This window comes from Coregonus lavaretus (genome assembly GCF_964263955.1).
Source record: "Coregonus lavaretus genome assembly, chromosome: 5".
NCBI classification, from domain to species: domain Eukaryota; kingdom Metazoa; phylum Chordata; class Actinopteri; order Salmoniformes; family Salmonidae; genus Coregonus; species Coregonus lavaretus.
In genome coordinates this window covers 11,086,804-11,114,577 of record NC_139992.1, presented here as the reverse complement: position 1 = coordinate 11,114,577, position 27,774 = coordinate 11,086,804, and the positions used below count along the sequence as shown (strand labels likewise).

The following is a 27,774-nucleotide window of genomic DNA, read 5'->3' as shown; positions in this document are numbered from 1 at the left end:
CCTATTCCACAAAGTCCCCAGGGGCAGAGTGAGGCAGACAGACCCACTGGAGCATGGTCTGGTTAGTGTGCAGACTCTCTTTCTCTATCTGTGCATCTCTCTCTCTCTCTCTCTCTCTCTCTCTCTCTCTCTCTCTCTCTCTCTCTCTCTCTCTCTCTCTCTCTCTCTCTCTCTCTCCAGTGTAATGATGAAGGTCCAGTGTTATGATGAAGGTCCAGTGTTATGATGAAGGTCCAGTACACTAGCAGTTAGCATCAAAATGGCTGCTTAGTTTCCTTGATGAGATGTGATTATGTCCCACATGTAGCACTTTACATTTTTATCTGGAAACGTGTTTTACTGTAACACTGAAGTGAAGAGCAGTGCCTCGAGGTCTGCCGCACTGCTGGTTTTCAACCCTTCCCCTCTAATCAGGGACTGATTCAGGATTCACTTAACTTCCAGGGAAATAAGAAAATCAGCAGCACTGCTAACCTTGAGCCCTGATTTGAGTATCCCTGGTGAAGGGGTTTCAAGTGACGCATGGTACCCCTTAATTTTGCTGGTATTCTTTACAGAGCAGAGTGTGCCAGGGACGTATGTACAGCCTACTGCAGACTGCATGTGTCTGTACAGCATATTGCAGTCTTAATGCTTGAGAATGGCCCCGCAGGGGATGGCTTCCGTTTTATGGACTCTTAACCAACCGTGCTATTTTGTGTGTTTTTTCGCATTGTTTGTAACTTATTTTGTACATAATGTTGCTGCTACCGTCTCTTATGACCGAAAATAGTTTCTGGACATCAGAACAGCCATTACTCACCTTGAACTGGACGAATACATTTTCTTTAATGAGTCGGACGAGAGGGATTTGCTCCAGACACCCGACAGGGCCCTCATCCCCATCATTCGCAGTAGAAGGAAGCCGTGGGTGGTGAAGCCGTGGGAGGGGAAGCCGTGGGAGGTGAAGCCGTGGGAGGTCAAGCCGTGGAAGGTGAAGCCGTGGGAGGGGAAGCCGTGGAAGGTGAAGCCATGGGAGGGGAAGCCGTGGAAGGTGAAGCCAATACTCTGTGACTGATTCCTGCCTATATGATGTGTTATTTATTATTATTTGTTTGTTGTTCTGTATGTTCTCTTATCTCGGTCTGACTTGATTCTAACATCACTAGCCTTTCCTTCATCTTCCTAGTTTCCACATGAACCAGTTCTCCTCCCGGTCTCCAGGTCTGTCTGAGTGAATGTCACCTCTGTGAAATTGACTCAACTGTGGCCAGTCAACTGGGAAATGATCCTTTGTCAGTCTGTCACACACTCATCTCTGTGTGTGTGTGTGCACGTGTGTGTGCGTGCACGTGTGTGTGTAGGTGAGGGCACTTGAAAGTTCATTTGTTATTTCGTTACGTGGCAATGAATTACTTTTCCAACAACAATAATTCTGTCTAGTTAGGCTAATGAAATTCAACATTTCAATATGTCATTGCACTAATACTAATAGGCCCCTTCTACTTTCATAATATAGCCTAGTGCCCATCAATACAGATTAGCCTGTAGATATTAGATATAAGACATTTACTCAGGAAGATGCATCAGCTGCTTGGCGCTGTAAAGGTTAACTAGGTTTAATCAAAATCAAATCAAATTTTATTTGTCACATGCGCCGAATACAACAGGTGTAGACCTTACAGTGAAATGCTTACTTACAAGTCCTTAACCAACAATGTTGTTTTAAGAAAGAATACCAAAGAAAATCACACATAAAAATACAATATAAAATAATACAAAATAAAAGTAACAAATAATTAAAGAGCAGCAGTAAAAATAACAATAGCGAGGCTATATACAGTGGGTACCGGCACCGAGTCAATGTGCGGGAGCACAGGTTAGTCGAGGTAATTGAGGTAATATGTACATGTAGGTAGAATTATTAAAGTGATAATAAACAGAGTAGCAGCAGCGTAAAATATATATGGGGGGGGGGGGGGGCAATGCAAATAGTCTGGGTAGCCATTTGATTAGATGTTCAGGAGTCTTATGGCTTGGGGGTAGAACTTGTTTAGAAGCCTCTTGGACCTAGACTTGGCACTCCGGTACCGGTTGCAGTGCGGTAGCAGAGAGAACAGTCTATGACTAGGGTGGCTGGAGTCTTTGACAATTTTTAGGGCCTTCCTCTGACACTGCCTGGTATATCAGGAGGATAGAATTATGGTCAGATTTGCCAAATGGAGGGCGAGGAAGAGCTTTGTAAGCGTCTCTGTGTGTGGAGTAAAGGTGGTCTAGAGTTTTTTTCCCTCTGGTTGCACATTTAACATGCTGGTAGAAATGAGGTAAAATGGATTTAAGTTTCCCTGCATTAAAGTCCCCGGCCACTAGGAGCGCCGCCTCTGGATGAGCGTTTACCTGTTTGCTTATGGCCGTATACAGTTCATTGAGTGCGGTCTTAGTGCCAGAATTGGTTTGTGTTGGTAAATAGACAGCTACGAAGAATATAGATGAAAACTCTCTTGGTAGATCGTGTGGTCTACAGCTTATCATGAGATACTTTACCTCAGGCGAGCAAAACCTTGAGACTTAACTTAGATATCGTGCACCAGCTGTTGTTTACAAATATACATAGACCGCCACCCCTTGTCTTACCAGCGGCTGCTGTTCTATCCTGCCGATACAGTGTATAACCCGCCAGCTGTATGTTATTCATGTCTTCGTTCAGCCACGACTCTGTAATGTCCCGTTGGTAGGATATACGTGCCTATAGTTTGTCCACTTTATTATCAAGCGATTGTATGTTGGCCAATTGTATCGATAGCAAAGGCAGATTAGTCACTCGTCGCTGGCTGCTTACCAAGCACCCCGATCTCCTTCCGCAATATCTCCTTTTCTTTCTACTGCGAATGATGGAGATGAGGGCCCTGTCGGGTGTCTGGAGCAAATCCTTCTCGTCCGACTCACTAAAAGAAAAATTATTCGTCCAGTTCAAGGTGAGTAATCGCTGTTCTGATATCCAGAAACTATTTTCGGTCATAAGAGACGGTAGCAGCAACATTATGTACAAAATAAGTTACAAACAATGCGAAAAGACACAAAATATCATGGTTGGTTAAGAGTCCATAAAACGGAAGCCATCCCCTCCGTCGCCATTATCTGGTAGTGATCAGGGTTAACTAGGCTTCAGATGGTAGTGATCAGGGTTAACGAGGTTTAAGCTGGTAGTGATTGGGGTTACCTAAATTTAAGATGGTAGGGATCAGGGTTAACTAGGTTTAAGCTGGTAGTGATAGGTGTTAACTAGGTTTAAGATGGTAGTGATTGGGGTTAACTAGGTTTAAGATGGTAGTGATTGGGGTTAACTAGGTTTAAGATGGTAGTGATTGGGGTTAACTAGGTTTAAGATGGTAGTGATTGGGGTTAACTAGGTTTAAGATGGTAGTGATTGGGGTTAACTAGGTTTAAGATGGTAGTGATTGGGGTTAACTAGGTTTAAGATGGTAGTGATTGGGGTTAACTAGGTTTAAGATGGTAGTGATTGGGGTTAGGGATGGGTGACAAGCAGAGGGACACGGGTTTCCAATCCGGAGCTCCCCCGGTATTCACTGCAAATGCTAGGCATGTGTGATTGTGTGATTGTTTGGCAAACTAATGCAGTTCTGTTAGAATGTGTATGTCATCAGGTATGTGCACTTACGTGTGTGTGTGCCTGTCTGTGTGTGTGTGTGCCCTAAGTTTCCTTACCCAGTATAGCCAGCACAGTGTTGTCCTTCAGCACCTCCATGGACCCAGAGCAGACAAAGTAGATGGCCTGCAGGGCGTCTCCCTGGCGGATGAGATACTCTCCTGGGGCGCAGAATGACGTCTTGATGATGAGAGACAGGGAGCGCAGACACCCCCTACTGGCCGACTCAAACAGCGGTAGCTGCAGCAGCTCCTTATTCAGGTGCATGGCGATGTCCGCCCTCAGCTCATCTGGGAAGTCCTTCAACAACTATTGAGGGAGAATGAGAAAGGAAATAAAATATGAGAGATTGAGTTGGGACAGACGGGATTGACAGATGAGAGGGAAATTTGAAGAGGTGGCACAGGGGGAAGAGAGTGAGGCAAAACAAGTGATATGACTTGAGAAAATAACTGACAGAAGAATCAATACATGAGGCTTACATTGTTAACCAACAGGAGCATTGGGAACATGAAAAGAAAACAAGACAGAGAGAGAGAGAGAGAAGAGAGAGACAGCGAGAGTAGGAGCATAGACGTGAGAGACAGTGAGAGCGGGGCGTGAGAGACAGTGAGAGCATAGACATGAGAGACAGTGAGAGCGAGGCGTGAGAGACAGTGAGAGCATAGACGTGAGAGACAGTGAGAGCGAGGCGTGAGAGACAGTGAGAGCATAGACGTGAGAGACAGTGAGAGCGAGGCGTGAGAGACAGTGAGAGCATAGACGTGAGAGACAGTGAGAGCGAGGCGTGAGAGACAGTGAGAGCGAGGCGTGAGAGACAGTGAGAGCGAGGCGTGAGAGACGGTGAGAGCGAGGCGTGAGAGAGAGTGAGAGCGAGGCGTGAGAGACAGTGAGAGCGTAGACGTCAGAAAGTCTTCTGTTATAACACACCTCACTGACGTCGATGCCGTTGTTGACAGACCAGGTGGTCTGGAAGCACTCCAGCATGCGTTGCTCCAGGGCCTTGGGCAGACGGTGGACCCTGATGAAGTCTTTCAGGTCCTTGGTACGGGTGTGGTAGAGGGAGCGCCGAGAGTACATCCTCTGAATAATGGCCGTCACGTTACCAAACACCACCGCATGCATCAGGGCTGGGGGCAGAGGGACAAGGACTGGTTAATGTGTGTGTATGTCTGTGTGTTTGAGTGTGTGTATCTGTGTGTGTGTGTGTGTGTGTTTCTGTGTGTATGCCTGTGTGTTCAATGTAAGAATCAGTCATAGATAATACATAAAGATAGAAACAGAAGACAGTTTCAGATACATATAGATATACATATAGATTTAGATATACATATACATATAGATATACATATACATATACAGTTGAAGTCGGAAGTTTACATACACCTTAGCCAAATACATTTAAACTCAGTTTTTCACAATTCCTGACATTGGGATCACCACTTTATTTTAAGAATGTGAAATGTCAGAATAATAGTAGAGAGAATGATTTATTTCAGCTTTAATTTCTTTCATCACATTCCCAGTGGGTCAGAAGTTTACATACACTCAATTAGTATTTGGTAGCATTGCCTTTAAATTGTTTAACTTGGGTTAAATGTTTCGGATAGCCTTCCACAAGCTTCCCACAATAAGTTGGGTGAATTTTGGCCCATTCCTCCTGACAGAGCTGGTGTAACTGAGTCAGGTTTGTAGGCCTCCTTGCTCGCACACGCCTTTTCAGTTCTGCCCACTAATTTTCTATAGGATTGAGGTCAGGGCTTTGTGATGGCCACTCCAATACCTTGCCTTTGTTGTCCTTAAGCCATTTTGCCACAACTTTGGAAGTATGCTTGGGGTCATTGTCCATTTGGAAGACCCATTTGCGACCAAGCTTTAACTTCCTGACTGATGTCTTGAGATGTTGCTTCAATATATCCACATAATTCTCCTTCCTCACGATGCCATCTATTTTGTGAAGTGCACCAGTCCCTCCTACAGCAAATCACCCCCACAGCATGATGCTGCCACCCCCGTGCTTCACGGTTGCGATGGTGTTCTTCGGCTTGCAAGCAACCCCCTTTTTCCTCCAAACATAACGATGGTCATTATGGGCAAACAGTTCTATTTATGTTTCATCAGACCAGAGGACATTTCTCCAAAAAGTACGATATTTGTCCCCATGTGCAGTTGCAAACTGTAGTCTGGCTTTTTTATGGTGGTTTTGGAGCAGTGGCTTCTTCCTTGCTGAGAGGCCTTTCAGGTTATTTCGATATAGAACTCGTTTTACTGTGGATATACATACTTTTGTACCTGTTTCCTCCAGCATCTTCACAAGGTCCTTTGCTGTTGTTCTGGGATTGATTTTCACTTTTCGCACCAAAGTACGTTAATCTCTAGGGGACAGAACGCGTCTCCTTCCTGAGCGGTATGATGGCTGTTTATACTTGCATACTATTGTTTGTACAGATGAACGTGGTACCTTCAGGTGTTTGGAAATTGCTCCCAAGGATGAACCAGACTTGTGGAGGTCTACAATACTTTTTCTGAGGTCTTGGCTGATTTATTTTGATTTTCCCATTATGTCAAGCAAAGAGGCACTGAGTTTGAAGGTAGGCCTTGAAATACATCCACAGGTACACCTCCAATTGACTCAAATGATGTCAATTAGCCTACCAGAAGCTTCTAAAGCCGTGACATCATTTTCTGGAATTTTCCAAGCTGTTTAAAGGCACAGTCAACTTAGTGTATGTAAACTTCTGACCCACTGGAATTGTGATACAGTGAATTATAAGTGAAATAATTTGTCTGTAAACAATTGTTGGAAAAATTACTTGTGTCATGCACAAAGTAGATGTCCTAACCGACTTGCCAAAACTATAGTTTGTTAACAAGAAATTTGTGGAGTGGTTGAAAAAATAGTTTTAATGACTCCAACCTAAATGTATGTCAACTTCCGACTTCAACTGTACATATAGATATTAGATGCACAATAAACTTCTGTACCAAGCTCAGAGAGATCTGGCAGTTATCTGTTACCGCTGAGCCGGAAAATAGCTGTCAGTCAGGTCTAAAGGAGGTACACTGCTCACAGCATTTCAATAGCATAACGCTGCCAAAATAGAGATGTGCTAATCTCACTGCCTCTCTCTCTCTGTCTGTCTGTCTGTCTGTCTGTCTGTCTGTCTGTCTGTCTGTCTGTCTGTATGTGTCTCTCTCTCTCTCTCTCTCTCTCTCTCTCTCTCTCTCTCTCTCTCTCTCTCTCTCTCTCAGCTACTGCGGAGAGATGAGGTATGAGAGAGATGAGAGACACTGACTCTGTGTGATTGTGTGGGTGGTTGTTTGTGGGTTTGCAAGAATGTGTGTGTGTATTTACATCAGTGATTGAGGTTGAGTGTGAAGGTGAGGGTGTGTGTCTGAGGGAGGGGGCCGCTAACGAGGGTGTTGAAGTGTGTGTGTGTACATGGATCGTTAACTATCAGAGCCAATTGAAGCAGCCACATGGACGGGGCCAGACTCTCTCCTGACCTATTAGACAGACAGTGAGTATCCCAGTCCAATGATCCTGGATGTTCTTTTTTATTGATATTGTGTAACAGTCTGGTTCTGGGTAGACAGGTTGTTGTGTAAGCCTGTTGTTTCTCCATGTGAGGCTGTCTCTCTCTGTTTCAGTCAATGCTCTCCATCTGTTGTGTTGTGTGTTGTGTGTTGTGTTGTGTGTTGTATTGTGTGTTTGTGTGTGCACACTTGTCGTTATACATGTGTATTCATGTGTTTCTCTCAGTGTCTGGTGTTGCGCAGTGTATTTTAAAGAGTATGTATCTGTGTGTGTCTGTGTGTGTGTGGGTGGCATTCCAGCAGTCTGGGGGAGGGGAGGGGTTGTGTGTACGAGTGTGAGTGTGTGCGAGCGAGCACATCCGTGTGTGGGTGTGTCTACGAGGCTGCTTTACTTCGTTTTAAAGTGGCCTGAGAATATGTGCTCTCGCCTCAATGCACCCACCCTAAAAATCACTACATCTCTCTCTCACGAAACAGATCTTTACTGCCACACTCTTACTGAAGATGAACTAGACTGGAAATCTGGAACGGGGTCACTTTGTTACTGCATGCCAAATGGCACCCTATTTCCTAAATAGTGCACTACTTTTCATCAGGGCCCATAGGGAACCATGTGGAATAGGGTGCCATTTGGAATACAGCCATTCACCACTCTCTAGTTACATCATTGGCAGTTGTTCCATTTGCAAGAAGCCCTAGAAAATGCAGTCTACTGCCAAAAAGTTGCAGTTTTTTTATCTGAGGAGAATGTTTCCATTTGAACCATCCTAAAATGGGACCAGGAAAGTGCTTCTTCTCTGTGATGTGGCCTCATGGGAGATATAGTCTAAGCCTGCATTCTCTAAAACTCTGGGGCACAGAGAGCATCCATGAGCACTTTGAAGGACCTGGTACTGGGGGACCTGTGTGAACGCTGGTTTGTTGGACGCCGCTGGGCGAGAGGAGAGGGGAAGAGAAGAGAGGAGAGGGGAAGAGAGGAGAGGAGAGGAGAGGAGAGGAGAGGAGAGGAGAGGAGAGGAGAGGAGAGGAGAGGAGAGGAGAGGAGAGGAGAGGAGAGGAGAGGAGAGGAGAGGAGAGGAGAGGAGAGGGGAAGAGAGGAGAGAGGAAGAGAGAAGAGAGGAGAGGGGGAGAGGGGAAGAGAGGAGAGAGGAAAGGGGAAGAGAGGAGAGAGGAAGAGAGAAGAGGGGAAAGGAGAGGAGAGGAGAGGGCAAGAGAGGAGAGGGGAAGAGAGGAGAGGGGAAGAGAGGAGAGGGGAAGAGAGGAGAGAGGAGGGGGAAGAGAGGAAAGGGGGAGAGAGGAGAGGGGAAGAGAGGAGAGGGGAAGAGAGGAAAGAGGAGAGGGGAAGAGAGGAGAGGGGAAGAGTGGAGAGGGGAAGAGAGGAGAGGGGAAGAGAGGAGAGAGGAAGAGAGAAGAGAGGAGAGGGGGAGAGGGGAAGAGAGGAGAGAGGAAAGGGGAAGAGAGGAGAGAGGAAGAGAGAAGAGGGGAAGAGAGGAGAGAGGAGAGGGGAAGAGAGGAGAGGGGAGAGGGGAAGAGAGGAGAGGGGAGAGGGGAAGAGAGGAGAGAGGAGAGGGGAAGAGAGGAGAGAGAAAATGGGAAGAGAGGAGAAGAGAGGGGAGGAGAGGAGAGAGGAAAGGGGAAGAGGGGAGAGGAGAGAGGAGAGGGGAAGAGAGGAGAGGAGAGAGGAGAGGGGAAGAGAGGAGAGGGGAAGAGAGGAGAGGGGAAGAGAGGAGAGAGGAGACACTACCGCTCAAAAGTTTGGGGTCACTTAGAAATGTCCTTGTTTGAAGGCTATTCTATGCGAGAAATTGCCAAGAAACTGAAGATCTTGTACAACGCTGTGTATTACTCCCTTCACAGAACAGCGCAAACTGACTCTAACCAGAATAGAAAGAGGAGTGGGAGGCCCCGGTGCACAACTGAGCAAGAGGACAAATACATTAGAGTGATAGTTTGAGAAACAGGTGCCTCACAGCTCCTCAACTGGCAGCTTCAATAAATAGTACCCGCAAAACACCAGTCTCAACGTCAACAGTGAAGAGGCGACTCCGGGATGTTGACCTTCTAGGCAGAGTTGCAAAGAAAAAGCCATATCTCAGACTGGCCATCTTAATCTTTTATTTTTATTGGCCAGTCTGAGATATGGCTTTTTCATTGCATCCCGGAGTTGCATCTTCACTGTTGACGTTGAGACGTTGAGTTTGCGCTGTTCTGTGAAGGGAGTAGTACAAAGCGTTGTACGAGATCTTCAGTTTCTTGGCAATTTCTCACATGGAATAGCCTTCATTTCTCAGAACAAGAATATACTGATGAGTTTCAGAAGAAAGTTATTTGTTTCTGGCCATTTTGAGCTACAATTGCTGATGCTCCAGATACTCAACTAGTCTCAAGAAGGCCAGTTTTATTGCTTCTTTAATCAGCACAACAGTTTTCAGCTGTGCTAACATAATTGCAAAAGGGTTTTCTAATGATCAATTAGCCTTTTATAATGCTAAACTTGGATTAGCAAACACAACGTGCCATTGGAACACAGGACTGATGGTTGCTGATAATGGGCCTCTGAACGCCTATGTAGATATTCCATTAAAATCAGCCGTTTCCAGCTACAATAGCCATTTACAACATTAACAATGTCTACTCTGTATTTCGGATAAATTTGATGTTATTTTAATTGACAAGAAAATTGCTTTTCTAAGTGACCCCAAACTTTTGAACGGTAGTGTATATATATATATATATATAGAGAGAGAGAGAGAGAGAGAGAGAGAGAGAGAGAGAGAGAGAGAGAGAGAGAGAGAGAGAGAGACGTCATAACTCTCAGTTATGTCTTAGAGAGAGAGACGGTGTCATAAAGCTCAGTTATGTCTTAGCTAATGACAATATGCCATAGTCATTGTTGAATAGCTGTAGAATCTGTGGTATAGTTATACACAGAATACACCAGAGAGGGACAGGAGAGGAGGCATACAGCAGGTGCTTTATCTATCCCCTGACACCACTGAGATCTGACGTTCTCAATAACCAATAATGTTCCTGTTGTATCTCCAGGGACTCACCTCCTATGAGCATGGTGCAGATGGAGAAGATCTTCTCAGAGTCGGTGTTGGCCGAGACGTTTCCAAAACCCACGCTGGTCAGACTGCTCAGAGCGAAGTACAGCGACGTCACGTAGGAGCTCCTCACTGATGGACCCCCACCCAGCATCCCTCCACCCTGACCCACCCCACCAGCCCCAGCCCCCATCCATGTGACATTCCACTGGCTGGAGTTCCATGAGTCCCGCCCCGCCAGCTCCGACCCGGACACGTTCCATTGGCTGCTGTTGGCAGGGAGGGAGTAAACAATCGCAGGGTGCAGCGAATCAGGAGCCAGAGTGGCCAGGGGAGATACGAAATAAGGGGTGCCCAGACGCTTTCCCAACTCGTGTAGCCAACCTGAGACAGGGGGAGAGGGAGATGGAGGGAGGGGGAGAGAGAGAAGGAGGGAGGGGGAGAGGGAGAAGGAGGGAGGGGGAGAGGGAGGGAGGGGGAGAGGGAGAGGGAGGGAGGGGGAGAGGGAGAAGGAGAGAGAGAGGAGGGGGAAAGAGAGAGAGTAAGAAAGATGTAGGGGTAGAGGAATAGGAGAGAAAGGGAGGGAGAGAGATAGAGGGGGGGAGAGACAGAGTAAGAGAGATGTAGGGGTAGAGGAATAGGAGAGAAGGGGAGGGAGAGAGATAGAGGGGGGAGAGAGAGAGAGAGAGAAGGAGAAATGAAAAAGAAGAGATACCTATATGAATAATACATTGTGGACATAGCCTGTCAGCGATCCACAGAAACACACTGTGGCTTTGACCTTGTAGTTCAGCTGGGCTGTCAGAGAGCCTTGCATGCAGGCCCAATGTACGCACTCACCTTGAAGCTGACCCAACCTGTCAGAGAGCCTTGCATGCAGGCCCAATGTACAAACAAGGCCCACTGGTAATGCATGTCTCTGCGTAGCCTCAGTGAACTGAATACAAATATATCATTAGGAATGTTACACCTCAGTTGTTGTCTAATTAGCTTGTTATTAGCCAAGCTAGCATTTCTAGGACGTGGTCCCGTGTGGCTCAGTTGGTAGAGCATGGCACTTGCAATGCCAGGGTCGTGGGTTTGATTCCCACGAGGGACCAGCATGAAATTGTATGCACTCACTACTGTAAGTCGCTCTGGATAAGAGCGTCTGCTAAATTCCTAAAATGTAAATGTTAATGATTTGTGGACCAGAATGGAAGAATAGAGGGTGTAATTGTGCTGATTTGTGTGCCAGTGTGTGAGTGTGTCAGTATGTAACGGTATATGTGTGAATATATTTGTTTATCAATGTGTTTGTTTGTGCAATGGGGTAGGTCTTTTGAATAGTTTGCTTGTGTGTCTGTGTGAACATAACACATTATGTAAGCACTTTGGAGAACTTTCTCAGTCAGCTTTTCTGTCCATGCACAGCCAGATAAAACTCCTCTGCTGTCCCTGGTCCTGAACTAACTCTCTGCCCTTGTCCAAGGTTCTGAACCTACTCTACTCTCTATCTCAACTGCCTCCTACAGTTGATCTGCCTCTGTCCATGGCACTTAACATACTCTCTTCACCTTTGCGCTGACATGATGCTGTCCATGCTGCTGAACTCCAGCACAGATCTCTATAGACGGGTTGGTTGTCTAGCAACAAAACCAACGCGTGTGCAACTATGGGGCAAAGCAGACGGGGTTGGCTTAGATTGTTGACAACACGTGAACTATATTTCATCTTCAAATGTTTATTGATAACATATACAGTGCATTTGGAAAGTATTCAGACCCCTTGACTTTTTCCACATTTTGTTACGTTACAGCCTTATTCTAAAATTGATTAAATTGTTTTTTCCCCTCATCAATTTAAACACAATAACCCATAATACAAAACGAAAACAGGATTTTAGAATAATTTAAGAACAGAAATACCTTATTTACATACGTATTCAGACTCTTTGCTATGAGACTCGAAATTGAGGTCAGGTGCATCCTGTTTCCATTGATCATCCTTGAGATGTTTCTACAACTTGACTGGAGTCCACTTGTGGTAAATTCAATTGATTGGACATTTGGAAATGAGCACACCTGTCTATATAAGGTCCCACAGTTGACAGTGTATGTCAGAGCAAAAACCAAGCCATGATGTCAAAGGAATTGTCCGAGGCACAGATCTGGGGAATTTCTGTAGCATTGAAGGTCCCCAAGAACACAGTGGCCTCCATCATTCTTAAATGGCAGAAGTTTGGAACCACCAAGACTCCTCCTAGAGCTGGCCGCCCGGCCAAACTGAGCAATCGGGGGAGAAGGGCCTTGGTCAGGGAGGTGAACAAGAACCCGAAGGTCACTCTGACAGAGCTCTAGAGTTCCTCTGTGGAGATGGGAGAACCTTCCAGAAGGACAAATATCTCTGCAGCACCCCAACAATCAGGCCTTTATGGTAGAGTGGCCAGATGGAAGCCACTCCTCTGTAAAAGGCACATGACAGCCCGCTTGGAGTTTGCCAAAAGGCACCTAAAGGACTCTCAGACAATGAGAAACAAGATTCTCTGGTCTGATGAAACCAAGATTGAACTCTTTGGCCTGAATGCCAAGCGTCATGTCTGGAGGAAACCTGGCACCATCCCTACGGTGAAGCATGGTGGTGGCAGCATCATGCTGTGGGGATGTTTTTCAGCGGCAGGGACTGGGAGACTAGTCAGGATCGAGGGAAAGATGAATGGAGCAAAGTACAGAGAGATCCTTGATGAAAACCTGCTCCAGAGCGCTCAGGACTGTAAGGGTTGGTGTGAGGTGTGACCCTGGTGCGGTGCAGGATATACAGTAGGCAGTAGGCAGAGATGGTGAAACAAGGACCTTTACTGGTCGTCCCGAAGCCAAAATACAAAATAATGGACTTATCACAATAAAAGAAAGTCGGAGCAAATAAGTCTCCAAAAACCGGCTGACAGCCCAAATACGAAATACTACCGAAGACTGAAACAAATAACGAAACAGGGAGAACACTTCTCAAGTACCTCTGCATAGATCTCCGATCAGACACTGAGTAGTACTGCTGGACATAGAGAAACTAGCAGAGAAAACTGAGCAAGGGAACACAAGGATGTGAGGGCATAAATACACAGGTGAACAGGTAGACACAGGTGACACCAATAGGGTAATGATGAGTCCAGACTGTGAGTGAGGAGTTGCCTAAGGTTGTCGGAGGATGACACCTAGTGGGTCGCTCCGGAACTGCGACCCCCTCCTGTAACACAGGACCTCAGACTGGGGCGAAGGTTCACCTTCCAACAGGACAATGACGCTATGCACACACCCAAGACAACCCGATCGAACATCTCTGGAGAGACCTGAAAATAACTGTGCAGCGATGCATCCCATCCAACCTGACAGAGCTTGAGAGGATCTGCAGAGAAGAATGGGAGAAACTCCCCGTGCCAAGCTTGTAGCGCCATACCCAAGAAGACTCGAGGCTGTAATCGCTGCCAAAGGTGCTTCAACAAAGTACTGAGTAAAGGGTCTGAATACTTATGTAAATGTGATATTTCCGTTTTTTTTTAAAATAAATTTGCTAACTTTTCTAAAAACCTCTTTTTGCTTTGTCATTATGGGGTATTGTGTGTAGATTGATGAGGGGAAAAAAAACAATTTAATCCATTTCAGAATAAGGCTGTAATGTAACAAAATGTGGAAAAAGTCAAGGGGTCTGAATACTTTCAGAATGTACTGTACATTTGCACAATGAGCACTTGTTGTCTCTCAAATACATTGTTACAGTTGTTGGTTAGATAGCTAGCGAATTTGTGCCATATTAGCATAGACGTGATATAAGTAAAAACACCTCAAAACAAGACATGGTATCAATAACAAGATACAACGAGCTGAAATGAGCCACTTACGATTCCCCACATGGCAGTTTCTAGTCATTGTTACTAGCTGTCTGGCCATCCAGAATCACAACAACACACGGCCTTCTGCCCCATTGAAGCTTGCGCATCGTTTTCATGATGTTGTCATCTAACCCGTCTATACAAGGCTGCTAGCAGGCTTACTCTCCTCTTTCTAAAGAACTGGATCAGAGCCAGAACTTGATTCATTTGTGATTTATCTCCGGATGTGTCCCTGGGGGTTCCATACTGTTATTCTGCACTCCACTCCATCTCTTTCTGTCTCTGTCAGTCTGTAAATCACCCAGCCCACTCAGTCAGTCAGTCTTTGAGAAAGAGAGGGGAGAGAGAGCGAGAGAGCGAGAGAGAGGGGGGGGGGGAGAGAAAGGGAGAAAGAGAGGGGAGCAGTCTGTTCTGCTGCAGTGTGAAGCTTTGAAGTGATACTCAAAGATAGCCACCTCTCTGAGAGAATTTTTTATTTTTTATTTAACCTTTATTTAACCAGGTAAGCCAGTTGAGAACAAGTTCTCATTTACAACTGCGACCTGGCAAAGATAAAGCAAAGCAGTGCGATAAAAACAACAACACAGAGTTACATATGGGGTAAAACAAAACATAAAGTCAATAATACAACAGAAAATATATATACAGTGTGTGCAAATGTAGCAAGTTATGGAGGTAAGGCAATAAATAGGCTATAGTGCAAAATAATTACAATTAGTATTAACACTGGAATGCTAGATGTGCAAGAGATAATGTGCAAATAGAGATACTGGGGTGCAAATGAGCAAAATAAATAACAATATAGGGATGAGGTAGTTGGGTGGGCTAATTTCAGATGGGCTGTGTACAGGTGCAGTGATCGGTAAGGTGCTCTGACAACTGATGCTTAAAGTTAGTGAGGGAGATAAGAGTCTCCAGCTTCAGAGATTTTTGCAATTCGTTCCAGTCATTGACAGCAGAGAACTGGAAGGAATGGCGGCCAAAGGAGGTGTTGGCTTTGGGGATGACCAGTGAGATATACCTGCTGGAGCGCATACTACGGGTGGGTGTTGCTATGGTGACCAATGAGCTAAGATAAGGCAGGGATTTGCCTAGCAGTGATTTATAGATTGCCTGGAGCCAGTGGGTTTGACGACGAACATGTAATGAGGACCAGCCAACAAGAGCGTATAGGTCACAGTGGTGGGTAGTATATGGAGCTTTGGTGACAAAACGGATGGCACTGTGATAGACTACATCCAATTTGCTGAGTAGAGTGTTGGAGGCTATTTTGTAAATGACATCGCCAAAGTCAAGGATCGGTAGGATAGTCAGTTTTACGAGGGCATGTTTGGCAGCATGAGTGAACGAGGCTTTGTTGCGAAATAGGAAGCCGATTCTGGATTTAACTTTGGATTGGAGATTCTTAATGTGAGTCTGGAAGGAGAGTTTACAGTCTAACCAGACACCTAGGTATTTGTAGTTGTCCACATACTCTAGGTCAGACCCGTCGAGAGTAGTGATTCTAGTCGGGTGGGCGGGTGCCAGCAGCGTTCGATTGAAGAGCATGCATTTAGTTTTACTAGTGTTTAAGAGCAGTTGGAGGCTACTGAAGGAGTGTTGTATGGCATTGAAGCTCGTTTGGAGGTTTGTTAACACAGTGTCCAATGAAGGGCCAGATGTATACAAAATGGTGTCGTCTGCGTAGAGGTGGATCTGAGAGTCACCAGCAGCAAGAGCGACATCATTGATATACACAGAGAAAAGAGTCGGCCCAAGAATTGAACCCTGTGGCACCCCCATAGAGACTGCCATAGGTCCAGACAACAGGCCCTCCGATTTGACACATTGAACTCTATCTGAGAAGTAGTTGGTGAACCAGGCGAGGCAGTCATTTGAGAAACCAAGGCTATTTAGTCTGCCAATAAGAATGCGGTGGTTGACAGAGTCGAAAGCCTTGGCCAGGTCGATGAAGACGGCTGCACAGTACTGTCTATTATCGGATCGGAGATCAGTCTTCACAGCAGCCAAAACAACAGGAAGAGAGAGAAAAACAGATGGAGAGAAAGAGAATGCTAGATGAGGAAGAAAAGGTATAGGAAAACAGGTCTTACTATGAGGTGCTGACAGAGAGAAAGTTAGAAACTACACACACACACACACACACACACACAAACAAGCACGAACGCACGCGCCAGTGAGTTGTCACGACTGGAAATGCTCTACCCACTGGTTAAAAGTAGTGCACTATATAGGGAACAGGGTGCCATTTGGGACACACCCATAGACTAGTCAGGGACTACTTTTATGCTGCATTCATCTTCTTAGTCAATGATCCCTTTGCTATATCCAAGGTCTCTCACACACTTAGACTTGCTGGAAACACATTCAACACAATGTTTACTTTCCAAGAAATACCTATTTGCTTTTTCATAATACAACATAATATTAATATCACTCTAGCCCTTTATTCTACACCCTCTTCCCTCTCTCCTTCCCTCTCTCTCTCCCTCCCTCTCGCCATTGCCTGTGTATTGTCTTGTTGAGTGGAGACTGCACAACAGGGTTCTGTAGTAGTCTGCTGGATAGTTGGCCATTTGTTAGGGTGTACTGTGGCTGTGACAGCATGGGGGAGCAGGGAGCTGTATTGTGGCTGTGACAGCATGGGGGAGCAGGGAGCTGTATTGTGGCTGTGGCAGCATGGGGGAGCAGGGAGCTGTATTGTGGCTGTGGCAGCATGGGGGAGCAGGGAGCTGTACTGTGGCTGTGGCAGCATGGGGGAGCAGAAGGCTGTACTGTGGCTGTGACAGCATAGGGGAGCAGGGCTGCTGTATTGTGGCTGTGGCTGGGTGGAGTGGCAGGGTGCAGAGAGCTGAATATCATTTGTAAGGCAGTATTGTGGCTGTGGCTATGCCTGTAATGAAGAGCAGCATGGAGGAGTAGCGAACAGATAGTTTAATATCAGCTATCTAGAACCTAAAACGGTTACTTGGCTGTCCCCATAGGAGAACCCTTTGAAGAACCTGGAACCCAAAACGGTTCTCCTATGGGGACAGCCGAAGAACCCTTTTGGAACCCTTTATTCTAAGAGTGTAGGAGCTGCTCCCTGGACTTAAATTATTGATGTGTCTGCAGCCATTCACAGTACAACCCTACAGTACCTGCAGACACACACACACACAGCCACATGCATGTACACACACACGCAGGCACCCAGGCACGCACGCCTGTGAAATATCCGATGACATGTTGTTGTTGTTGTTGTTGTTGTTGTATTGTGAGCTTCTGTTATCATCTGAATGAATAAAAGATCAGTATGACCTTGTATCAGCGTTTGAAGGGCACCCTTATCCCTCATTCGAACAAACTACATCTGACAGCTGTGGCTATCACCACAAATAAATCCAAGACCCGCCAATCAAGCTTTGAATAGTGCAGGCTCAATCAACTTAACAGTAACAGCAACCAATCAGGAATGGCTTTGGGTACCCTCAAAATCAAATCTTAAACTTTAGCATACAAACTGACCCACCAATGAAGCCTTGAATAGGCACATTAAACCAGTTGTGTTCATGGGGATTGAGTTCTGGGGCTCATTGCCCTGGCTGGGCTGAAGACAGGCAGCAGGCCAGACTGTAACACTCTGGGGTATACTGGTGCTACAAAGACACTGTCAGCATCCCAGCGCTGCTCTAGGATCAGGGCCCCTCTGATCCCCCATCTTATTCTTTATGATTTCAAATTCAAAACTGAACCTATAGGTCAGTACTCCTACTCCCCATAAATATGGACCCCTGAGCCATGTAATATAAGACTGTGGGTCAGACTGGACAGGTCAATGGACTGAAACTCTAATGGTCTCTTGTCCTCTTCATTCCATAAAGTGACTGACCACTGAGCTGTATTGATCAGGTAGTTACTGTGCCTCAGGTGATTGGCTGTGACGATAGAGCTGGGGCTCAGCTCTGCTTGGTTCAGTTCAATATGACACACAACGTGGTAACTGACATGAAGTGCCACGCTGTTCAGAGCCCGACGTGTGTGTGTGTGTGCGTGTGTCTCTGTGTGTGTGTGTGCGTGTGTCTCTGTGTGTGTGCGTGTGTCTCTGTGTGTGTGTGTGTGTGTGTGTGTCTCTGTGTGTGTGCGTGTGTCTCTGTGTGTGTGTGTGTGTGTGTCTCTGTGTGTGTGCGTGTGTCTCTGTGTGTGTGCGTGTGTCTCTGTGTGTGTGTCTCTGTGTGTGTGCGTGTGTCTCTGTGTACGTGTGGTAACATGTTTTTCTATGCAGTATTTGAATCACAATGTGACTGAGACAGGGTGCTTGTGTGAAAGGTTGGTGTGTGAATATTTTAATGAGTGTGTCTGTTCTCTGTCAGATTATTAGTGGGGTGTTCAGTAAGGAAAGCAGCAGTAATGTGACAGAACTAAAACCTCTTTCAGGCACGTTCTCTCTCGTTAGTCTAGCAGAGCTCAGTCTGAGATATGAAACACTGGGCTTTACACACACAACTCATCACATTGGCTTTACACACACAACTCATCACATTGGCTTTACACACACAACTCATCACATTGGCTTTACACACACAACTCATCACATTGCTCACCTGACTTTTTCATCTGCCCCCCCCCCCCTCTCTCTCTCTCTCCCCCCACCCTCTCTCTCTCTCTCTCTCTCTCTCTCTCTCTCTCTCTCTCTCTGTCTGTCTGTCTGTCTCTCTCTCTCTCTCTCTCTCTCTCTCTCTCTCTCTCTCTCTCTCTCTGTCTGTCTGTCTCTCTCTATCTCCCCCCACCCCCCTTCTCTCTCCGCCTCTCTCATTTCCTCTCTCTCCTCTATTCCCCCTGCCCTAACCTGGCTGTGGGAGAGGTTTTGTTTAGTAGCCCCAGAGTCTGGTGAAGGGTTTCAACCAGATGGTGAGGGGTAAAGTACCATTGGTTCAGTGAGGGGCAGTGAGGGGTAAAGTACCAAGGCTCAGTGAGGGGTAAAATACCATGGCTCAGTGAGGGGTAAAGTACCATGGCTCAGTGAGGGGCAGTGAGGGGTAAGTACCAGGGCTCAGTGAGGGGCAGTGAGGGGTAAAGTACCATGGCTCAGTGAGGGGTAAAGTACCATGGCTCAGTGAGGGGTAAAGTACCATGGCTCAGTGAGGGGTAAAGTACCAAGGCTCAGTGAGGGGTAAAGTACCATGGCTCAGTGAGGGTAAAGTACCATGGCTCAGTGAGGGGTAAAGTACCATGGCTCAGTGAGGGTAAAGTACCATGGCTCAGTGAGGGGTAAAGTACCATGGCTCAGTGAGGGTAAAGTACCATGGCTCAGTGAGGGGCAGTGAGGGGTAAAGTACCAAGGCTCAGTGAGGGGTAAAGTACCATGGCTCAGTGAGGGGTAAAGTACCATGGCTCAGTGAGGGGTAAAGTACCATGGCTCAGTGAGGGGTAAAGTACCATGGCTCAGTGAGGGGTAAAGTACCATGGCTCAGTGAGGGGTAAAGTACCAAGGCTCAGTGAGGGTAAAGTACCATGGCTCAGTGAGGGGTAAAGTACCAAGGCTCAGTGAGGGGCAGTGAGGGGTAAAGTACCATGGCTCAGTGAGGGGCAGTGAGGGGTAAAGTACCATGGCTCAGTGAGGGGTAAAGTACCATGGCTCAGTGAGGGTAAAGTACCATGGCTCAGTGAGGGGTAAAGTACCATGGCTCAGTGAGGGGTTAAGTACCAGGGCTCAGTGAGGGTAAAATACCATGGCTCAGTGAGGGTAAAGTACCATGGCTCAGTGAGGGGTTAAGTACCAGGGCTCAGTGAGGGGTAAAGTACCATGGCTCAGTGAGGGGTAAAGTACCATGGCTCAGTGAGGGTAAAGTACCATGGCTCAGTGAGGGGTAAAGTACCATGGCTCAGTGAGGGTAAAGTACCATGGCTCAGTGAGGGTTAAGTACCATGGCTCAGTGAGGGTAAAGTACCATGGCTCAGTGAGGGGTAAAGTACCATGGCTCAGTGAGGGGTAAAGTACCATGGCTCAGTGAGGGGTAAAGTACCAAGGCTCAGTGAGGGGTAAAGTACCAGTGCTCAGTGAGGGGTAAAGTACCAGTGCTCAGTGAGGGGTAAAGTACCAGTGCTCAGTGAGGGTTAAGTACCATGGCTCAGTGAGGGGTAAAGTACCAGTGCTCAGTGAGGGTAAAGTACCATGGCTCAGTGAGGGGTAAAGTACCATGGCTCAGTGAGGGGTAAGTACCAGGGCTCAGTGAGGGTAAAGTACCAGGGCTCAGTGAGGGTAAAGTACCAAGGCTCAGTGAGGGTTAAGTACCATGGCTCAGTGAGGGGTAAAGTACCAGTGCTCAGTGAGGGTAAAGTACCATGGCTCAGTGAGGGGTAAAGTACCATGGCTCAGTGAGGGGTAAGTACCAGGGCTCAGTGAGGGTAAAGTACCAGGGCTCAGTGAGGGTAAAGTACCAGGGCTCAGTGAGGGTAAAGTACCAGGGCTCAGTGAGGGTAAAGTACCAAGGCTCAGTGAGGGTAAAGTACCAAGGCTCAGTGAGGGGTAAAGTACCATGGCTCAGTGAGAGTATGTGAGAGGGAGGTCTGTCTTTCCCAAATGTAGACTCTGACTTTTTTAATATTGGGAGACTTTGTGATTCATACTTTGTGCTTGAGGAGAACGCAGGAGATTAATCTTGTGTGTGTGTGTGTGTGTGTGTGTCTGTGTGTGTATGGATCTGGCAGGTTGAGAGAGAGAACACATAGTCTGGACTGGGCCAGTTGGCCTCTGCCATATCTGCTATAGTTCACAAAATCAAAACGGATTACAGTTCACTATCTGACTAAGACTGTGTGTTTGTGTGTGTGTGTGTGTGTGTGTGTGTGTGTGTGTGTGTGTGTGTGTGTGTGTGTGTGTGTGTGTGTGTGTGTGTGTGTGTGTGTGTGTGTGTATGTATGTGTACGTGCGTACGTGTGTGAGTGCCTGGGTGTGTTTGTGCATACATGCGTAGGTGTGTATTTTTCTGTCTACCCAGAAGATTTTAAGACGCAGTTTTCCATTGAGTGATGCGTGTCGAATATCAACGAGGTTTCGCCTTATTAAAATCATCCATTGCATTTATAATGAAAACTCTAAGGGAGATTCATCCTTTCAAGACTGCATGACTGCTGTTTACTGATCAAATCTCAGGCTAAAATGATTTTGAAACTGCCAGACGCGTGTTAGAAGTCCTGAATTGAATGCAGTTGCATCATGATTACAGTCATTGTACAAAAGGTCTAGTAGAACCCATGTTTTATTCATTCGTATTTTATTTAACAAGGCATGTCACTTTAACGATCATAATCTGATTTGCAAGGCCAGCCCTAGCCAAGCAACAGCATCACAAGCATCCATGAGAATGAAATACAAAACGACTGAATGCCTGTGAAGCTGCTTCTTGGCTCCCTTGAAAAACGGATGACAATCTCAATGTGACATGCAGACATGCTGGTGTACTGACCAATGTCCCAAGAGTTGGGGCTGTTTTCGATCTCTCTGCGTCCGATGAAGTACCAGACGCAGGCCATCCAGTGGGCCAGCAGGGCGAACATGGACATGAGCAGTGTGAGGACTACAGCACTGTACTGGGAGTAACGCTCCAGTTTCTGAAGCAGCCTCAGCAGGCGCAGCAACCGCACTGTCTTCAGCAGGTGGACCCCAAAGTACTGTAGAAACACACACAGACATCCATTATGAGCTCTGTGACAGCGTTTGATGAATCCTGACATTTTAGGTATCAGTCCTATATTTCAGAGATCCTTTGTAGAATGGTGTCCTACAGTACCCATAAGGCCTTGTGTAACATATCTGGATTGATCTTAGTAGGGATAGTTCCGAAGCTAATATGGTCTCCGTTTCCTTAACAATCCATCCCTCACACCCCTATACCAACCAGAGCCACTGTTCTACTGTTAATTTGTACTGATATTATTTTGTCCTGTACCCAGTCACACACAGAGACACTCACCACACTGACGTTAAAGGCATAGAGCAGGTCAAAGGGCAAGGCAGCGATGAGGTCAACAAACAGCCAGGTGGTGACGTAGTGCACACAGATGGAGCGAGCGTCATACACCACCTGGCCCGATGTGCTCACAAAGGTCGTCCGGAAGTTCAAAGCGATATCTGTAGAACGACAAGATAGGATCTATTCATGTACATTCCTTCCGCAATACATTCCTATGTATCTCAATATGAATGTACCATTGTTGATATATAAGTTATAAGTTCACTGCTGTACATATTATAAGTTCACTGCTGTACATGGATAGAGGCTATTATTTGTTTTTAAAAGTGTTGACAATCTAGAGAAATGGTCAGTTCCAGGTGGTCATATAATTTGACTAGAGATGCATCATTAACACTGCAGTTAGTTAACTTTTATAATGTCCATCTGTCTGCCTATAGAAACAGAAAGAGACAGAAAGACAGAGAGACAGACACAGAGATACAGAGAGACATAGAGAGACAGAGAGAGAGAGACATAAACAGACACACAGAGATACAGAGAGACAGAGAGAGACAGAGAGAGAGACAGAGACACAGAGATACAGAGAGACAGAGAGACAGCGATACAGAGAGACAGAGAGAGACAGAGAGAGAGAGACAGAGACACAGAGATACAGAGAGACAGAGAGAGACAGAGACACAGAGATACAGAGAGAGAGAGACAGAGACACAGAGATACAGAGACAGAAAGACAGAGACATATATACAGAGAGACAGAGAGAGACAGAGATACAGAGATACAGAGAGATACAGAGACAGAGAGACAGAGACAGAGATACAGAGAGACAGAGAGAGACAGAGACACAGAGATACACAGAGATACAGAGAGACAGAGAGAGACAGAGAGACAGAGAGAGACACATAGAGAGAGACAGAAACACAGAGAGACAGAGAGAGAGAGAGACAGAGAGAGAGAGAGAGAGAGAGACAGAGAGAGAGAGAGAGACACAGAGAGAGACAGAGACACAGATACAGAGAGACATAGAGAGACAGAGAGACAGAGATAGACAGAGAGACAGAGAGAGACAGAGACAGAGAGAGACAGAGAGACAGAGAGAGACAGAGAGAGAGAGAGAGAGACAGAGAGAGAGAGAGACAGAGAGAGACAGAGAGAGAGAGACACAGAGAGAGACAGAGAGAGAGAGACAGAGAGACAGAGAGAGACAGAGAGAGACAGAGACACAGAGATACAGAGAGACAGAGAGAGACAGAGAGAGAGAGAGAGACAGAGAGACAGAGAGAGACAGAGAGAGAGAGAGAGACGGTGGGCAGAGTTTCCATCAGGGGCCAGTAATACAATGATGAACAAATAAGTGTTCATTATCATTAACTTTCATTGAATTAGATGACTGTATGTATTCTCCCATAATGAATGTACACTACCGGTCAAAAGTTTTAGAACACCTACTCATTCAAGGTTTATTTTTACTATTTTCTACATTGTAGAATAATAGTGAAGACATCAAAACTATGAAATAACACATATGGAATCATGTAGTAACCAAAAAAGTTTAAACAAATCAAAATATATTTTGTAGTTGAGATTCTTCAAATAGACACCCTTTGCCTTGATGACAGCTTTGCACACTCTTGGCATTCTCTCAACCAGCTTCACCTGGAATGCTTTTCCAACAGTCTTGAAGGAGTTCCCACATACGCTGTGCACTTGTTGGCTGCTTTTCCTTCACTCTGCCGTCCGAATCATCCCAAACCATCACAATTTGGTTGAGGTCGGGGGATTGTGGAGGCCAGGTCATCTGATGCAGCACTCCATCACTCTCCTTCTTGGTAAAATAGCCCTTAAACAGCCTGGAAGTGTGTTGGGTCATTGTCCTGTTGAAAAGCAAATGTTAGTCCCACTAAGCCCAAACCAGATGGGATGGCGTATCGCTGTAGAATGCTGTTGTAGCCATGCTGGTTAAGTGTGCCTGGAATTCTAAATCAATCACAGACAGTGTCACTAGAAAAGCAACCCCACACCGTAACACCTCCTCCTCCATGCTTTACGGTGGGAAATACAAATGCGGAGATCATCCGTTCACCCACACCGCGTCTCACAAAGACACGGCGGTTGGAACCAAAAATCTCCAATTTGGACTCCAGACCAAAGGATAAATTTCCATCAGTCTAATGTCCATTGCTTGTGTTTCTTGGCCCAAGCAAGTCTCTTCTTATTATTGGTGTCCTTTAGTAGTGGTTTCTTTGCAGCAATTCGACCATGAAGGCCTGATTCACACAGTCTCCTCTGAACAGTTGATGTTGAGATGTGTCTGTTACTTGAACTCTGTGAAGCATTTATTTAGGCTGCAATTTCAGAGGCTGGTAACTCTAATGAACTTATCCTCTGCAGCAGAGGTAACTCTGGGTCTTCCATTCCTGTGGCGGTCCTCATGAGAGCCAGTTTCATCATAGCGCTTGATGGTTTTTGCGACTGCACTTGAAGAAACGTTCAAAATTCTTGAAATGTTCCGCATTGACTGACCTTCATGTCGTTTCTCTTTGCTTATTTCAGCTGTTCTTGCCATAATATGGACTTGGTCTTTTAACAAATAGGGCTCTCTTCTGTATACCCCCCTACCTTGTAACAACACAACTGATTGGCTCAAACGCATTAAGAAGGAATGAAATTCCACAAATTAACTTTAAAGAAGGCACACCTGTTAATCTAAATGCATTCCAGGTGACTACCCCATGAAGCTGGTTGAGAGAATGCCAAGAGTGTGCAAAGCTGTCATCAAGGCAAAGGGTGGCTATTTGAAGAACCTCAAATATAAAATATATTTTAATTTGTTAAACACTTTTTTGTTACTACATGATTCCATATGTGTTATTTCATAGTTTTGATATCTTCACTATTATTCTACCATGTAGAAAATAGTAAAAATAAAGAACAACACTTGAATGAGTAGGTGTTGTAAAACTTTTGACCGGTAGTGTACTAAGTACCTGGAGGAAATGTAATGAGTGTTGGATGAAATGAAGGGGAACATCAACTCAGTGAATGTCAGGTGTAGTTCCATGGAGGTTTGAGGGAAAACGGTGTGTTCATGTATTTGTGTAGAAAGAGGATGTTCTCTAGCCATACGTTTTATGACAATCCATTGACAGAGGATATTAGGGATCGAGATTATGAAGTGTGGGAGTAAAGTCTTTAAATAGGGGCATGCAGTCATGTTAGAACATGTTAGAATAGTGTTGGAATAATGTTAGATTAATAGATGCAATAGATAATGTTAGATAATGTTGGAGCAACGTTAGAAGAATGTTAATATTAGAATAATATCAGAATAACATTAGCCCTCTTCTCCTTACCCAGCATAAACAGGATCTCCACCAGGATGTCACTCACACTGGGGGGGCTGCGGGGGGCGGAGCTTCCTTCGTCCCGCCCCCCCACCACAGTGAAACACACATTATAGGGCACTGTGACTGCTACATAGAAGGTAGCCAACAGGATTAGCCAATCCCAGCCAGCCTTGAAGGTCCCGTAGTGGAGCAAGATTAATCGGGATTTCTGAATGGCTGCCACCTTGTACTCTGGGATGGGAGGCTTGTCCCCAAACATGTTCTGGAGTGGTAATGGGGGGAGAGAGAGACACATCAACAACATGTTCAGGAGGATGTGAGGAGAGACAGACACATCAACAACATGTTCAGGAGGATGTGAGGAGAGAGAGACACATCAACAACATGTTCAGGAGGATGTGAGGAGAGACAGACACATCAACAACATGTTCAGGAGGATGTGAGGAGAGACAGACACATCAACAACATGTTCAGGAGGGGTGAGGAGAGACAGACACATCAACAACATGTTCAGGAGGATGTGAGGAGATACAGACACATCAACAACATGTTCAGGAGGATGTGAGCAGAGACAGACACATCAACAACATGTTCAGGAGGGGTGAGGAGATACAGACACATAAACAACATGTTCAGGAGGATGTGAGGAGAGATATACACATCAACAACATGTTCAGGAGGATGTGAGGAGAGAGAGACACATCAACAACATGTTCAGGAGGATGTGAGGAGAGACAGACACATCAACAACATGTTCAGGAGGGGTGAGGAGAGACAGACACATCAACAACATGTTCAGGAGGATGTGAGGAGAGACAGACACATCAAAAACATGTTCAGGAGGGGTGAGGAGAGAGAGACACATCAACAACATGTTCAGGAGGATGTGAGGAGAGACAGACACATCAACAACATGTTCAGGAGGATGTGAGGAGAGATAGACACATCAACAACATGTTCAGGAGAGGTGAGGAGAGACAGACACATCAACAACATGTTCAGGAGGATGTGAGGAGAGACATACACATCAACAACATGTTCAGGAGGATGTGAGGAGAGAGAGACACATCAACAACATGTTCAGGAGGATGTGAGGAGAGACAGACACATCAACAACATGTTCAGGAGGATGTGAGGAGAGACAGACACATCAACAACATGTTCAGGAGGGGTGAGGAGAGACAGACACATCAACAACATGTTCAGGAGGATGTGAGGAGAGACAGACACATCAACAACATGTTCAGGACGATGTGAGGAGAGACAGACACATCAACAACATGTTCAGGAGGGGTGAGGAGATACAGACACATAAACAACATGTTCAGGAGGATGTGAGGAGAGATAGACACATCAACAACATGTTCAGGAGGGGTGAGGAGAGACAGACACATCAACAACATGTTCAGGAGTATGTGAGGAGAGACAGACACATCAACAACATGTTCAGGAGGGGTGAGGAGAGAGAGACACATCAACAACATGTTCAGGAGGACGTGAGGAGAGACAGACACATCAACAACATGTTCAGGAGGGGTGAGGAGATACAGACACATCAACAACATGTTCAGGAGGGGTGAGGAGAGAGAGACACATCAACAACATGTTCAGGAGGACGTGAGGAGAGACAGACACATCAACAACATGTTCAGGAGGGGTGAGGAGATACAGACACATCAACAACATGTTCAGGAGGGGTGAGGAGAGAGAGACACATCAACAACATGTTCAGGAGGGGTGAGGAGAGAAAGACACATCAACAACATGTTCAGGAGGATGTGAGGAGAGACACCCACATCAACAACATGTTCAGGAGGATGTGAGGAGAGAGAGACACATCAACAACATGTTCAGGAGGATGTGAGGAGAGACAGACACATCAACAACATGTTCAGGACGATATGAGGAGAAACAGACACATCAACAACATGTTCAGGAGGGGTGAGGAGATACAGACACATCAACAACATGTTCAGGAGGGGTGAGGAGAGACAGACACATCAACAACATGTTCAGGAGGATGTGAGGAGAGACAGAAACATCAACAACATGTTCAGGAGGGGTGAGGAGAGACAGACACATCAACAACATGTTCAGGAGTATGTGAGGAGAGAGAGACACATCAACAACATGTTCAGGAGGACGTGAGGAGAGACAGACACATCAACAACATGTTCAGGAGGGGTGAGGAGATACAGACACATCACCAACATGTTCAGGAGGGGTGAGGAGAGAGAGACACATCAACAACATGTTCAGGAGGACGTGAGGAGAGACAGACACATCAACAACATGTTCAGGAGGGGTGAGGAGATACAGACACATCAACAACATGTTCAGGAGGGGTGAGGAGAGAGAGACACATCAACAACATGTT

At 46.0% G+C, this 27,774-nt stretch overlaps 1 protein-coding gene across 1 annotated transcript in view; it reads right to left on the bottom strand.

The window, feature by feature from the left end:
• Positions 1-27,774, bottom strand: part of LOC311128802 (voltage-gated delayed rectifier potassium channel KCNH8-like) — a gene marked incomplete at its 3' end in the record, with an annotated part of 155,412 nt that overhangs the window by 4,489 nt on the left and 123,149 nt on the right. Inside the window, exons 5-10 of the mRNA XM_084161035.1 lie at positions 25,404-25,659; positions 22,051-22,208; positions 21,544-21,748; positions 10,237-10,614; positions 4,577-4,776; positions 3,706-3,955 (exon numbers count right to left, since the gene is read on the bottom strand). Coding sequence (XP_084017161.1) covers positions 3,706-3,955; positions 4,577-4,776; positions 10,237-10,614; positions 21,544-21,748; positions 22,051-22,208; positions 25,404-25,659 — 1,447 coding nt within the window. The remainder of the gene's footprint in view (positions 1-3,705; positions 3,956-4,576; positions 4,777-10,236; positions 10,615-21,543; positions 21,749-22,050; positions 22,209-25,403; positions 25,660-27,774) is intronic.